At 35.9% G+C, this 15,975-nt stretch overlaps 1 protein-coding gene across 1 annotated transcript in view; it reads left to right on the top strand.

Annotated features, from left to right (window-relative positions):
* Window positions 1-15,975, top strand: part of ANKMY2 (ankyrin repeat and MYND domain containing 2) — a 34,925-nt gene that overhangs the window by 9,370 nt on the left and 9,580 nt on the right. The window contains exons 3-5 of the mRNA XM_081244645.1: window positions 3,767-3,905; window positions 5,580-5,678; window positions 11,799-11,959. Of these exons, the coding sequence (XP_081100771.1) occupies window positions 3,767-3,905; window positions 5,580-5,678; window positions 11,799-11,959 (399 nt within the window). The remainder of the gene's footprint in view (window positions 1-3,766; window positions 3,906-5,579; window positions 5,679-11,798; window positions 11,960-15,975) is intronic.

Raw genomic sequence — 15,975 nt, forward strand, 5'->3', positions numbered from 1 at the left:
AGAGGCCACAACAGTGAGAGGCCCGCGTACCGCCAAAAAAAAAAAAAAAAAGCTACTGTTTATCAAAAGCTGTGTCATGTGGCCAAAGTCATATTCAGAGGAAGTTTTGTAGCACTTGTTATTGTACTTTAAATCTTTGTGTTGTTCTGAGCTTTCAACTCACGAAATTAGATAAAAAGAATAAAGTATACTCAGAAAATATAAGAAATGAGTTAAGAAAAATAAAATAGAAATAAAAAATTTTTTAAACCATCAAGCACAAGCAACAAAAGAAAAAATAAAGAAGAAATTAAAACCTTTGTGCTTCGAAGCACACCATCCAGAAAGTAAAAAGAAAACCCACAGAATGGTTTTACAAATCATATCTGGTAAGGGACTTGTAACTAGAACGTATTAAGAACTCGTACAACTCAATAAGAAAAATGACATATAACCCTATTAAAAAAATGGGCAAAGGATCTTCTTCTTCCAAAGAAGACATATGAATAACCAATATGCACATGAAAAAAGGCTCAAAATTAGCTGCCAGGGAAATGCAAATCAAAACCACAATGAGAGGCCACTTTACACCCACTAGGATGGCGATAATAAAAAAATATAGAGAGATAATAACAAGTATTAGTGAGGATGTGGAGAAGCTGGAACCCTCGTGCTTTGCTGGTGGGAATATAAAATGGTGCATCTGCTCTTTAAAATGGGTTGACAATTCCTCAAATGATTAAACATAGAGTTACCATATAACTCAGCAATCCTAGGTATGTAACTAAGAAAAATAAAACATATGACAATACAAAAACTTGAACATGAATGTTTATAGCAGCATTATTCATAACAGCCAAAGGTGGAAACAGTCCAAACATCCATCAACTGATAAGTGGATAAACACAGTGTAGGATATCCATGCAACAGAATATTATGCAATCACAAAAAGGAATGAAGTCCTGGTGCATGCTACAACATGGGTGCATGCTACAACATTCTGCCAAGTGAAAGAAGCCAATCAAACAAGACTAATATTGTATGATTTCATGTATAGGAGATGTCCGAAATGGGCAAGTTCATAGACACAGAAAATAGATTAGTGGTTGCCTAAGGCTGGGTAATGGGATGGGGAGGGGTAACGGGAATGACTGCTAATGGGTATGGTATTTCATTTGGTTTTGACAAAAATATTCTAAAATTGATTGTGGTGATGGTTGCACAACTCTGAAAATACTTAAAACTATTTAATTGTAATGTTAAATGAGTAAATTATATCACAATGAAGCTGTTAAAAAAGAAAAGATAAAACACAGTTATCAATTTAAGACCAAAAAAATAGACACAATTTGGAAAGTATAAGCAAGAAAATAATAAATAAACACCAAGGAAGTGAGAGCATAACTGCAATTATAAGAGGAATTGTCATAACTTTTTAAAGCCAATTCATTTGAAAACCCATATGAAAGTAGTGATTTTTTAGAAAAACAAAAATGAACATATTTATCTCATATAGAAATAGAAAAACTGGGATAATTAAGGAAGATTTGTATAAATGTTTTAAGTGCCAACTACCTTCTAAAGCTGCACACCTGAGTAAGCTTTACAAAACATTCAAGGACCATTTAATTCTCATTTTACACAGATTGTACCATTAGTTCATAAAAAGATGGGAAGATGCCTAACTCATTTGATAAAGTTAGCATAATGCTGATGCCAAAATAGGAAGAAGCCCAAGCAAACTATGGGCTCAATTCACTTTGTAAATACAGATGCAAAAACACTATATAAAGTATTAGCAACTTGATCCAGTAGTGTATCAAAAGAGTAATAAGACTTAAACAAGTAAGGTTTCTCCAAGAATGATAGGATGGTTCAGTTTAGAAAATCTTTCAATGTAATTCACTATATTACAGAATAAAAGAGAAATATAATCATCTCAATAGATATAATGCATTTGATAATATTTAACTACTGAGGGTAAAAACTCTTTTAACAACTTAAGATAGAATGGCTTTTCTGTAACTTGAACAAGTTTGCAGAAACCTTCCACAAGCATTGGCATCCTACTTAATGTTAAAACATGAGACACACTCCTATACTTAATGTTTAAACCTAGGAGCACCAAATTCAAGACAGGGAGGTTCCTGGAGCTTCTATGAGTGAGCTGCGCACAGGTTTGGCCTCCTTGGTATTCCTTGAACCCAATGCTCCTCTCCCCCAGAGTTTTACACTTTCATTCTCTTTACTGGAGCATTCTTCCTCTAGTTATTTACGTCCTTTGCTCCCTCCAGGGCTTTCTTCAAATGCCACCTGCTCAGAGGGACATTCTTTGACTGTCCTTTTAAAAATAACAATCTCTTCTTACCTTCTGCCATTCCCTCTCCCCCTTACTCGATGCTGTTTCCCTATAGCACTTATTATCACCATCTGCCTTGTCACCCCTACTAAAATTTAGTGCCAGGGACTTAGACTTTAGGGGCATGGAATTTGCTTATTGCTACCCACAGTGCACAGATCTGTGTCTGACATATCTTAGGCACTCAATAAATATTTGCTGAATGAATGAATGCTGCATTTAATGTATAGAGTTGTAACTTAATAGACTAATATTGATGAATTCTTTGATTTAAAAATTATGGGAGAGAAACTTTATTTTTAGGATCATCATATTTAAAGTTTTTAAAACTACTAAAGTTTTAATCTCCTTATCATTTTCCCATGACTGCTCTCAAGAAACATTGACTACTACTAAGTTGCCTCTTGTACAACCTTCCTATGATTCTCACATCAACAAGCCTCTGATAATATTGATGACGATGTTCATTATAATAGTCTAGAATCATCAAGAACAATTCAAATTATGTTAGTATTCTAAGATTTGCTAAAAAAAAGAGATTATATGTTTTAGAGAGGTTTTCATCCAGAGTAACTCTGAAATTCCAGCACTCAGAGGGTCTCTCCTGGATTCTGAGAAGATTTACTTACAGGGAACATCTCATTTATTTATCCACCAAATAGTATTAGGTACTCAACATATAAAGTGGGATGTTTCATTGGATATGGACAGAACATATGGAGACTGAACAGTGTAGCCTGGTGTAAACACTACCAATCATTTCTCCATATTCATATAATCATATATATAACCAAATCATATATATGATCAAAATATAAATGTGATTTTGAGGATCATTTTTTAAAAATGAGAACACTCTAATATACATTTCCCACATCTTGTTTTTCTCATTGGCAGTAATTCATGGAAATTTTTTCAATTCAATAGATACAAATGTATTCAATTAGTAACATCATACTATTCCATACTATTCCATGCTATGGATATACCATATTCAACTTTCCCCTTGATAAGCATTCTATTTGTTTTAAGGTTTTTCCTTACTTTTTTCTTTTCTTTTTTAAACTCATTTATATCTGCTTGTTCATTTCTTTCCCCAGGAGCTAAGTATGTGTAGTAGAGATGAGAGCCCTGATAAATTTAAGTTTTGGTCCTTGCCCTGGCCATTTTACTAGTCATGTGAAGTTGAGCAGTTCTTCTCTGAATCTGTTTGCTAATCTATAGAAAACCTCAGGTAATAAAACCATCTTTTTTCTTCAGCAGTTTATGGAAGATCCAAGTGGGGAATTGAGTATAAAAATGCAGATTATAAAGATGATTTTATTAATTCATTTTATTTTGTGTTTTAATTTAATTGCAGGAATTGTTCATAGGCAGGGGGAAAGGTAAATAAGTAAACTTAATACTTTTTTTCCCTTTCTGTTAAAGAATGGAATGACTCCTCTAATGCATGCTGCATATAAAGGAAAACTTGATATGTGCAAATTACTTTTACGACATGGAGCTGATGTAAATTGTCATCAACATGAACATGGATACACAGCCCTCATGTTTGCTGCACTTTCTGGTGAAGTTTTAGCATTTATTCTAACATACCAATAATAGTCACCTATACAAATTTGTTATAAGTATATGTACATCATGTCTTGTGGAAAGACATGGTGGGAATCGGTTTTGAAAAGCTATAATGTATGAAGTATGTTATATAGTTTATTTGGTGATGTTTCTTTAGTTATTTAAATCACTTGATTCTTTGTATTGACAATATATTTTGTTTAGAGTTGTGGAGCTAGATCTATTATTCTTACAATTTAGTTCCTTTGCTGTTCTATAGTTTTATATTTTGAAGTAATATGAAAGCTTCTTTGTTGTCCTCTTGAGAGAATACCTGCTATGATAGGGCCATTTGCTTCAGTGACATTTAAGTACTAAATATGATGATCCATTTAGAAACTTACTCTGATTCATGTTGCTTATAATTTGCTGAATAAAGACAATTGGAAATATCTAAAATTAAGTGGAATTATCTGTCCTTGTTACAGTTTTTTAAGAAAATAAATATGTAACTTAATATTACCATGCTTTGAAAGCAGTAATCTGTATTTTTATAATCCAGGGGGAAAAAGCATTTCTAGGCATAGTATAAAATATAGAATTCAAAAAGGGCAACATTGCCTAATTTGATTACATAAAATCTTAAAACATTTCCATATATAGAAAATACCGTAGAGTTAAAATATAAATTAAAAAACTAAGGAAAATAGTTATTACTATTTCTAAAAGGGTTATATCATTATATATGAAGAGTTCTTATAAATCAGTTAGAAAACAACAAATACTACAGTAGAAAATTAGACAGAAAATTGAACAGAGAACAAAAGAAATACAACTGGCTAATAAGCTTAAAACACTCTCAAAGATCTGCAGATTAGAACAACAAATGATAACCTTTCACTTAAACATATTGGCAAAGGTTAAGGAGGAATGATGATGCCCAGTCTTGGCATAGGAACTTTTGTGCACTGTTTTGGGGACTGTACATCAGCCCAACCTTGCTGGAAGGCAGCCTGGTAAAACGCATTTAAAATATGCATAACCTTTGATCCTACAGTGTTTTCCAGGAACTGTTCCTAAGGAAATCATAGTTCAGGCTTGCAAAAAGTAATGGGAAACGCTGTCCACTGAGTATAGTTTATAATAGCAGATTATCTGTAATGATTCCTTTAGTGAAAGAACACAAATAGAATCACTGTGAATTTGTAGATAGGACAAAGTGTAAAAAGATAGATCCTCAACTGTCAGTAGTTATCTCAGGGCCTGTAGGTGTGAAGGATGGGATGAGTTAGTAGACATTAAGGGGAGACTTTTATTCATTTTATTTTTTCTGTCTTTGTTTTTTATTTTTTGTTTTGACTTTATACCAAGCATTATTCTTTTTTTAATACTAAGTATTATCATAGGAAAAACATACTTTGTCTTGTTAAAAAAAAAGTTATATTCAATTCCATACCATTTTTGTATCGCTTGATGTGTTTTCTAGAAAATAAGGTTAATTTCTATGCGGGTTCTATAGCATTTTACTTTTTGCTATAGTTATGATTTATATTTTGGGAAAAATGAAAATGTCCACAAAATAGAAACCTAAAACTCAGCAGAAAAAAAAGGGTACAGATTATTTAAAAGGGAATACTTGAATTGTGCAGTCCTTAATTTTAACAAATATGTTTCTTTTCAACTCTAGGTAATAAAGACATCACGTGGGTAATATTGGAAGCTGGTGCCGAGACAGATGTTGTCAACTCTGTAGGAAGAACAGCAGCTCAGATGGCAGCCTTTGTGGGTGAGTTTTTATGGCAGTTTTACATTAGCTTATACCCAGAATTTCCCCCATGGAAAAAAATATCACTTTGCTTCTCAGAGTGTAAATACTGTCATGTTTAGTTTTAAAAAAGCAAATGTTTACAGTTTTGTCTAACTTAATGAAACACCTAATGACACTTTGGATAACATGAACAAGCTATTTTGAATCTCCACTCTGAAATACAGAGTGTGGTGAGGCCTTTTTGTTGCAGTCAAATGCTTGAATGAGAATATTTTACTCCTCTAAGGAAGTAGTTTAACCTAATGTTTAAGAACAGGAACTGTGGAGTCAGTGATCCTGGGTTGAAATTCTGGCTGTACCACTTAGCAGCTAGTTACTTAATGATTCTGATCTTCAGTTTCCCCATTGCAAAATGTTTACATGGTTCCTGAAAGGATTAAATGAGATGATGGACCTAAAGAGCTTTACGTAGCTCTTTATGTAGCTCTCAATAAATGCCATCAGTTATTGATGTTTATAATAATTACAACAATGATTAGGAAGGAGCATTAATGATAATACAGTATACAGCTGTTTCATTATCATCCTCATCAACCACAAATATTTATTGCGTGTGCCCAATATTTCTTGGTGTGTTAATCCTGTTACTTGATATAATATAAGGGGTTTAGAAGACAGTGGGAATGAATATTTGATGTTTGGTATTTTGGTCCCAATGAGTTGGCAGTTAGAAGAGTCCATTGATAGAAAAGCAATGATAGAAATATCTGTTTTATTGGGAATGTAGTAAGTAGCTCTGTGAGGCCTAATGATTCATTAAACAGATACTTAACGTTCACAACCTGTAGACCAAGCATCACTCTAGATGCTTTGGTGAACAAGACAGAGGGTGTTCCTGCATTCACGGCACTAAGAGAATAAAGGCAATGACTGTGTGAAAATGTATTCCAATGGGTGACTTAAGGGTTCCATAAAATACATCAAAGAGGGGGATCTTCTCTCCCATTCCAAGGGAATTTCAAGAAAGAAATTACATGTAAGCCAAGATACAGTGGGAATTTCTCAGATATGGGGGACAGTAACTGTATATGGTATTAAATTTTATTATTATATTACTTAAAACTACTAATAGTAAGTACTGTTGATTAAGTCAAAACAGTCACTGAGTCACTTTATGACAGCTCTTTGAGAACAAATATTCTTGTTTTATTTTACTTCAATTCAGGAGGATTTGAAAAAGGTATGGCTTTGCTGTGCAAACTTCAGAAAAATATTTATCTCCCACAGTTAGGGGCTCCCTGGTTGCTACCACCTCAGCCCTCAGCTAATTTTGAGGGTGTCAGTTTAGTAAGAAAAGAACACTAAACTAGGAATCATGAGACTCATATTTTAGTTCATATCTGCTCCTAATTAGTTACAAGATCACAGGCAAATCCCTTCACCTCCAGATCCTCAGTTTTCTGATATGTAATATGTACAAAGAAGCCAGGGAATTGGATGATCTGAAGTTCTCTTTAACTCTACAGGTTTTCCTTATGTCCACAATGTAACAAAATAGAGCTTAGATAGAGGTTAAGTAACTTTCCCCAGATCACAGGGCTGGAAGTGGAGGAGCCTGCACTTTCAACCATTAATACAATGCTTTTCTTTTTCTCTGTTTTCTTAATACTATCAATACTACGTTAATAAAAGTCTAATGTACACCTGTCCACAATTCCATCCTAAAGTACGGGTAGTGTTTTCATTCCATTTTAATCTATTTAGACTAATTTCATAGACAGAAAATTACATTGTACCCTTTCAAGTTGACATTATATTTTCCTTATAGTTAGTCTTACTAAAAACTCATTCTCCCACTTTCATTCCCCTCAAGCAGATCAATATGTATATGTATGTACTCACACACGTGCAAGATTTTTTCATCTTTTAAAAATAAGGTCATACAAATATATTCCTTGCAACTTGTTTTCTTCACTTACCAGTACACCATGGAAGTCCGTGTGTGTGTGTGTGTGTGTGTGTCCTTAATGTGATTGGCCTGGTCTTGTTAGAGTAAATTTTCTTTCTCCTTTTATTAACTTGAAAGATCAAGAATGCTTTTATATTCTACCAGTGCGTACTCTCCTATTCACAATGCTCCCAGTTAAACCCATATTTCTCAGTTACTATCTAGAAACAAGAGCAAAACTATACCCTGTGCCCTACCCTTAAGGTTTTGCATTTGCCCATTTAGCAACCCCAACGAGATGAAATCCTTATAACTCATTTATTTCTCCACATTCTCTGTGTTTGCCTTGTCAGGCAACAGGCCTTTCCTTTCCTCCTCCACCACTACAACTAGCTGTGGACTTGCCTGAGAAAGTCTAGAATGTTTGGTGCCAATATGTCATTAGAGTGTCATTCATTGTGTGTTCTTTCTCCTTCAGCAGTCCTCACCATCTACAGTATAATTTCTCCATCATGCTGTCTCCACCCATTGGGATTAACTATCTCTGCTGCCAAGGGCTCTTGTTCTTCACTCTCTCCTCTCTTTTCTCCTTGCTGCATCTTGAGATCTCTGTTCTCATTTAGGGTTTGGTTACAGGACATTCTCAGATGGTACGTAGGTTGTATATTGTTTGAAACCCATCATAACCAAAACTCTCTTTTTCTCTGAAATGCGAGTCATATGTTGGCTAGTTTCATGATTCTTATATCACTGTTCTATTCTCTCAATCATATGTAGAAGTTACTCCACAGTTTTCTAAATCCTGGCTTTGTAAGTGAGAATGTGATTTATTTTTCTTTGTCAACTTTTCATTTCTTAGTCTGGAACTGTATTTCAATTTCAGTTTATCCTTGAAAGTAAAAAATTGTACTAGCATGTGACTGGTTGTGTGTATGTTCTCATTAATCCTGCTGAGGGCTGACTCAGTGAGCCCATTCAATCTAGAAGACTCAAGTCCAGTCATAGTAATAATGGCACAAAATGATGCACTGGTCCCCACCCAGCCCCCACCCCCAGCATTTATTTTCTATATTAATAGTACTATTTTATTTGTAGGTATTCACAATTCATAAATTAAAAACTCATAAAACTAAATATTTAATAGTTTCAATTATAAAATTTAAATATAAATTAAGTAAAAATGTATAAAGATAAACTTTAAATATATATGTATATCACTCTAATATAAATTATTGGCAGATTTTTAAAAATAAAATATCAAAATTACCTAAGTACTACCTAAAATGAGAAAGATTAATGTTGGAAAAAAGTAAAGTAATATTATTTTTTTCCTTCTCACAAAGGTGTAATTTTAAGAAACCTCTAGTCCTACGACAGTGTCATTGTTAGGTAGCCAGTATTTTATGTACAAATATTTCCAACTGCTAACATGGCTTTTTCTGAGTATACTACTTGGGGGACTGATGAGAAGATGTAGTTACAAGCTAAGTCTATATTCTCCTCTGATCCCTTTACCTTCAATCCTATGTCTATTTTGATATTTAGAAGCTATTTTATTTTTTATTTTAATTTTTAAAATTAATTAATTAATTTATTTTTGGCTGCGTTGGGTCTTCGTTGCTGCACACAGACTGTCTCTACTTGTGGTGAGCGGGGGCTACTCTTCATTGTGGTGTGCGGCCTTCTCACTGTGGTGGCCTCTCGTCGCGGAGCACGGGTTCTAGGCGTGCGTGCTTCAGTAGTTGTGGCACGTGTGCTCAGTAGTTGTGGCTCATGGGCTCTAGGGCACAGGCTCAGTAGCTGTGGTGCACGCACTTAGTTGCTCTGCGGCATGTTGGATCTTCCCAGACCAGGACTCGAACCCGAGTCCCCTGCATTGGTAGGTGGATTCTTAATCACTGCACCACCAGGGAAGTCTCTAGAAGCTATTTGAGAGCACCTTTTTTGTTTTTTAAACAGGAACCTCTATCTTTTTACTGAAGCTGGATGTGTTTTAGAAAGCAGTGCAATTTGTCTTCATCGTCTTTAGTTTCTTCATGTACAGTTGTAAATTCCTGCACACCATTATCTGTGTTACTTTTGGTGCTGTCATGTTTGCATCCTGCTTGTAGTATATTTGCTTGTCACTTTTCTCCCTTCTTGAAGATTATGTAGGTAGAAATGATCATTTTCTAAACAGAACACTTCATATTTTTAATATTTCCTGTTACTGTTTGACTTCTCCTCAAGATATAGACAATGGAGATTTCTGGTTTTAAAAAAAGAAAAGAAAAAGAAACTGGTGTTTCAGCATTTAAGAATAACATCAAATACCAAAAATGATACTGTGATCACTACTAAAATTTCCCTTCATATCATGGATGTGTTCTTTTATCATTTGTTTAATTATTAATTCTCCATCCATTTCTTTTTTTTCCTGGATGTTTTTCAGCTCTCTCATCGCTTTCATAATGATTTCTATATCCTAGTTTTTCTCTGTTTTGAGATATTTCATCCCCTTCATCTTCTACATTACTATTTTAGTTCTCGGTAGTAACCAGGATTACCTCTTTCAGTTTGTCTATTAACTTTTAAGAATGGAATCTTTCTGTGGTCCATGAAAGTCTCTTTACATACTGTAGTTGATCTGCTTCATTTAAGTTTTCTTCTTTGGTGGTTGTGGTTATGGTTTGGTTGTGGTGTGGTTGTAGTTGTCAGAACACGATCCGCGGAAGAAGCCCTTTGCTCGAGGCATTGCAGAGCCTTTCGAGATTGGATCCCCTTGGGTCTGCTTCTCCTAGGCAGTCAGGTAAAGCCGACAAGGTCGTGGAGCAGGGAAGGGAAGTGCCATCTCTCTATACCTGTGGTCTTAGGGTCAACAAACCAGGAGATATTTTGTCATCTGCTGAGACACAGCGGGAAGCCGGTCCACTCTTGGGTTCTCCTTGAACTCTCAGGCAGGCTGAGCCCCTGGCCAACCTCAAGGGTCCACCTGGCCCACAATGCAATCCCCCCACAGGTCACCTGTTGTTGGCAGGATCAAGCAGATGCTCCCTGGACCATGTACAAGTGGGCAGGGGCCACAAGAGCCACCCAGGGTGGACCCCTCTCTGGGACCCCCTGCGTCTGGGCCAGCTCCCCAGGACTTTCCGCCGCTGGTCCCTCAGCCCTCATCAGGCAGAGCGGAGGAAGAAGTCTGTCCTCCGGAGATTCTGGAAGAGTCTGCACCTGCAAATGTGCCCTGCAGGCACAGCCTGCTTGCCCAGAGTGGCCACTTTCTTGCTCCAGAGAAGTAGTGGAGAGGGAGCCAGGGAGGGGAAGGCAGCAGGAAAACACAGGCCACCAGCTTCGCCAGGGAAGGTTTTGCTTTCCTAGAACAATTTTAACCTCTGGAGATGGCTTAGAGAAGTGGCACAGGGATCTATGAGGAGCCGTAATGTGGATTCCAGGCTTACGGGGGCAAAAGCTTTTTCTCTAATTCATTTCACAAAGAGGCCAAGCTTTTCTCAAATTCAAGGGGGGAAGAGATTAGCTTAACAATATGAACAGTAATTATAATGATAATTAATAACTTTATACAGAATAAATTTAAATTCTGTGTAAAGAAAGCCAGATGTGATTAGGGAAGAATGAACATCATTTGTGTAGGGGTGGAAGAAGAGACATTTAAATTACAAGCAACTTTTATTAAACATTTAGGGTCAATTTTAAGTTGAACGTTGCTTTTTTTTGTTGTTGTTATCCACATAATCTTCTCATGTATTGTGAATTCTGTGTCTTTAAAAGGAGATTATTTCTTGGGCTTCCCTGGTGGCGCAGTGGTTGAGAGTCCGCCTGCCGATGCAGGGGACACGGGTTCGTGTCCCGGTCCAGGAAGATCCCACATGCCGCGGAGCGGCTGGGCCCGTGAGCCATGGCCCCTGAGCCTGCGCGTCCGGAGCCTGTGCTCCGCAACGGGGGAGGCCACAACAGTGAGAGGCTCGCGTACCACAGAAAAAAAAAAAAAAGGAGATTATTTCTTGATCACAAAGCATGCTTATAGATGTTCCCCAGGACATTTTACCTCTCCTCCTCCCCCTCTACTCTCCTTTCCTACAAATTAAAGATGTTGATGCATGTTTACGTCAGAAAACAGAATAACATAATAAAAAAATGGAAAATGTCTTATTTTGAATAATGAAATTATATATTTCCTATTTTTCTATTAAAAGGTCAACATGATTGTGTGACTATAATCAACAATTTCTTTCCTCGAGAGAAACTGGATTATTACACGAAACCCCAGGGACTGGATAAAGAGCCAAGGCTGCCCCCAAAGTTGGCAAGCCCACTGCACAAAATTATCACCACAACAAATCTTCATCCTGTCAAGGTACTGCAGCATCTACTGTATTTGCTTTCTATTCAAATATTGCTTCAGAATTTAAACAGTTCTTAGTACATAGTATCATAATTGTCTTGGGCTGCTTTTTGTTGATGTAAAGCTTGTGACAGGCTCTCTTGTTCACTTGATACAGTGAAGGAGTGCTGTCGTTTAAAAATCTAGAAGAGAGTGAGGGACACAGCCTAGAGCAAGAGGAAAAGCTAGGCAAAGAGATGGGTTCAGCCGAAGCCTAGCTTCCACCTCATCTCACAATGAGCTCCGGGCCATTAATGGCTTCAGAGAGGCAAGGGAGCCAGGCTTTCATATGTCAGTCTGTCATTGGCTGAGGTCTGTCCCCAGAGGGAAAGGACAGCTTCCCAGATAGTGCCAAGTGAGGTGGCTGTCTGGATGAAGGAAGTTCCCTGAGGAAGGAAGCAGCTCCGAGCCCACAGCAGCCAACAATCCAGCAGCAGGGACCTGGTACACAGGTCTGGTAAAGAGAATCTGGGTGGGAAACCAACAGCATCTACTATGCTAATTATCCTTCCAGGAAATATTCTGAAATGTAATAATGAACACATTTTTTTTTCATGCAAGTACGTATTTGATGCATTTAAGTGATACACTTTTTCTAGTAAATAGTCAAATCACACAGATTTTCAAACTTAGTAGACCAACCCGGAAGTTCAAATGGCTTAACTGGGAAGCTTCGAGGGCTATTGTGAACTATTTCCACTGCTATTTTCTTCATGTTTTATATATGACCTTTTTGTTTGTTTATAAACTGATTGTTTTTTTTTAATTGATCCAAATGAATATTATTTTTTCAGGGAGTCATCACATAAAACTCCATGTGTGCTACAATGATGCTGTCCTTTTTCAAACTTCAGTGTCTACCATATGTCTTCATTCATAATGTATAGATTTGATAGTAATTCAGAGCTGTTTGGTGAGCAAGACAGTATGCTGGGTCAAAAATTGAAGTTTTCCCTTAATACAAAGTGTTAATGTAGTGAAATAGATTTCCTTTGTCTTTTACAAAAGAATCTGGAATATACTGATTGTCATTAAAATAAGTGGACAGCTCTCATAAAGTAACTCTTTTGAAAACTAACATCAAGTTCCAAATTGTGTATAATCTTATTACTTTATTGCTACATCCCTTTGCGTATGGCCTTTGAAGCTCGAGGAACAAACAAATCACAAAATACCTTTCGTGTGGCCCTTCACCCAAATTAATTTTCTGGACCATCTAGAGAGATGACAGACTAGCAGATCCTTTCCCATACAACAGACAAGTGGTATCTATTCTGTTTTTATTTTTCAAAACTCAAATGTTTTACCTAACATTCTGAAAGAACCGCTAGAGGCAACACTGATGACCCTAATCGGGCAAAAAGGAAATTCAGTCATGAATCAAGTGTTTGTGTTTCTAGTGGAGATTTTATAGGACTTAGAATTTAACCTCTAAAAAATATTTAGCCTCTTCTGTTTCAGTCTTTCTTTCCCTCCCAGCACACACAGGAAAGAGAGGACTCCTGTAAACAGTCCCTCTCTGTGGCACTTCTTCTACTAGGAGTGGAGCCAGCTGGAGTTGGGAAGACAGGATTTTTCCCAGGGATACAGTATTTCTCAATGTAGAGAACGTGTGTGGTTTTACAAGGCCCTTGTCATTCCCCCTCTAGCCTGAGCATTACAGAATATTCTGGGTTTGATTGATTTGAAGAAGTTTCCTGTATGTATCTGATTCACTGTGTCTTATATCTGTGTCCACCCTTTGAGATTGCAGTAATCTCAATTATTGTGATAATTGAGTCTATGGAGTAATTTTTGATGTTTGCACAGAACCTAGTTTCTCAGGGTTAAATATCCTAAGAATTATTGTACCTCCAATTATCTTTAAAGGCACATATTTTGAGAAAATTTGATTAGGGGTATATTTATACAGACGAATTGTAAAGGTATATAAACTAAAATAGCCTACATTATATTTTTTAGAGCACTTGGTCTTATAAGAGAGACTATTCTATGATTATAGTACCTTCCTTCAGACCACACCTTGCTTTTTGTACGTATAAATAGTCTATTCACTTGAAAACCTTTCTTTTATCCACACTTTAGATAAAAGCTGCCTAGTTGCTTTTGTGGTGGCCCATTTTCATTGCTTTACCCCTTTTCAAGCTGGCACAGGTCTTCATAGGGCTTATTATAAAAAAGTAACTAATAGCCACTCTACCAAATCAAAGACCTTTTAAAATAAGCACAGTACAACACTCGATCCAACAGTGCACCTTTTTGCTGCACTGTACCTAACACAGATACATTTGCGTGGAGGTTAAGTGGCTGCTATAGCAATAAGGATGTTTGCTTTCAACAGGGACTTGGGGAATTGTGCTAATGCCCAGAATACAGACATTATAATGGAGAAAAACAGAGTCACAGGAAAAATGACAATAGAGTTTAGCAGAGTCTCTAAGTGATTAGGAAACAGATGTGTGCAAGTGATCCTATCTTTCGATTATTAACATGATTTTTAAGCCCAGAATTTATTTATTCCTCTTCAGTAATTAATGATTCCCTTTATAATAAATTTATTATTTTATAATGCTGCAGAGATTAAAGGAAGGAAACTAATTCAAATATTATTATTTTGTGTGCAGCTATGTAAATGCTTCAGTGAGCTCACTGTTGAGCTGTGGGTATATATCACTTTTTATTGTGTGTACTGCTGTATATTATAAAATAAAGTCTAATGTCTTAAACAAACAAAAAATCAATCATTAATCTGGGTTCTATTTGGGATTTTTTAAAGAATTCTTACATGTAAGTTTAGATCCTATCCTTTGATTACAAATGCTGTATACAAAATATTGAGCAAACAGCTTCAAGTGATTGCAGTTGACAGCAGAAATATAAACAGGTAATTAATGATATATATTACGGTAGGGAAAGTTTTCAGCAAACTTGTTACCAATAAGGATTCTGATTATACTTATTTCATGAAGTCTAATAATTTGTTATTGAGTGCTATATTTTAAGTAAAATACTAGGTTATATATCAATTTAGTAGTGTCAAAAATAAGTAAAAAATCTTAATTTAACAAGAACATTTAATATATGTTAAATTTTCAAGTAGGAAGCTCAGCATGGGTTTTACTTAAGTTAACAAATTATCTTCATGTCTAAAGGAAAGGATCTAATTCATGAAATCTGCTACCTGTTGTTTCCTAAGATTACCTGGGACAGGTATTTAGCTGTAACACGTAAGTTAACAAATACTGAACGAACTTCTGCTCTGAGAATACAGCTGTGCCTATGTTACACACGTTTACATTACTGTATCTCATTGTGGATTTTTACAGCTGTCCTATGAAAGCCTACCACAACCAATAAAGAAAAAAAAAATACTCCTTATTACACTAAATTTGGGCTTAATCTGGGCATATATGGGAAGTGTGGGACCCATAATGCATCAGATTGGATAACTCTCTTAGAATCCCTTTTTAAAGCTATTTTTGCTTTCCTCTTTGACCTATTCGCATTGGTGATTAGAAGCATATCAGGAAAATTTCCAAAGAGAAATGTAGTCAATCAGTAAGTAATACACCTTTTAATTTTAGACGTCTTGTCAGTAAAAATCTTCATTTCCTTATAATTAACAAGAATGAATGAGAATTGTGGTTTTCCTAGCCATGAAATCCTAACACTCAGTAATGTTAACTAAAAGTAGTGATTGCTCTGTTAGTTGATTCTATATATAAAAGGTGTACAAATATGCCATGCTTATCTTTAGTGAAAGTGCTTTTAACAGAGATAGTGAAACCATGATTCCTACTGGCCAACTAACACCCTAGTTTAGCAAATCACTCTATAACTGATACACAGAATTCAAGAGATTCCATAATGTCAGGGTCCTTCTGTATGTTTTACAACTTGATCAGTGGCAATTTGCATTCTAATTTAAATTAACACAGTAAATATGTGACCATAAGAAAGACTTTATTTGGTAATCAAAACTGACTACC

Source organism: Mesoplodon bidens (assembly GCF_964165515.1).
Source record: "Mesoplodon bidens genome assembly, chromosome: 9".
NCBI classification, from domain to species: domain Eukaryota; kingdom Metazoa; phylum Chordata; class Mammalia; order Artiodactyla; family Ziphiidae; genus Mesoplodon; species Mesoplodon bidens.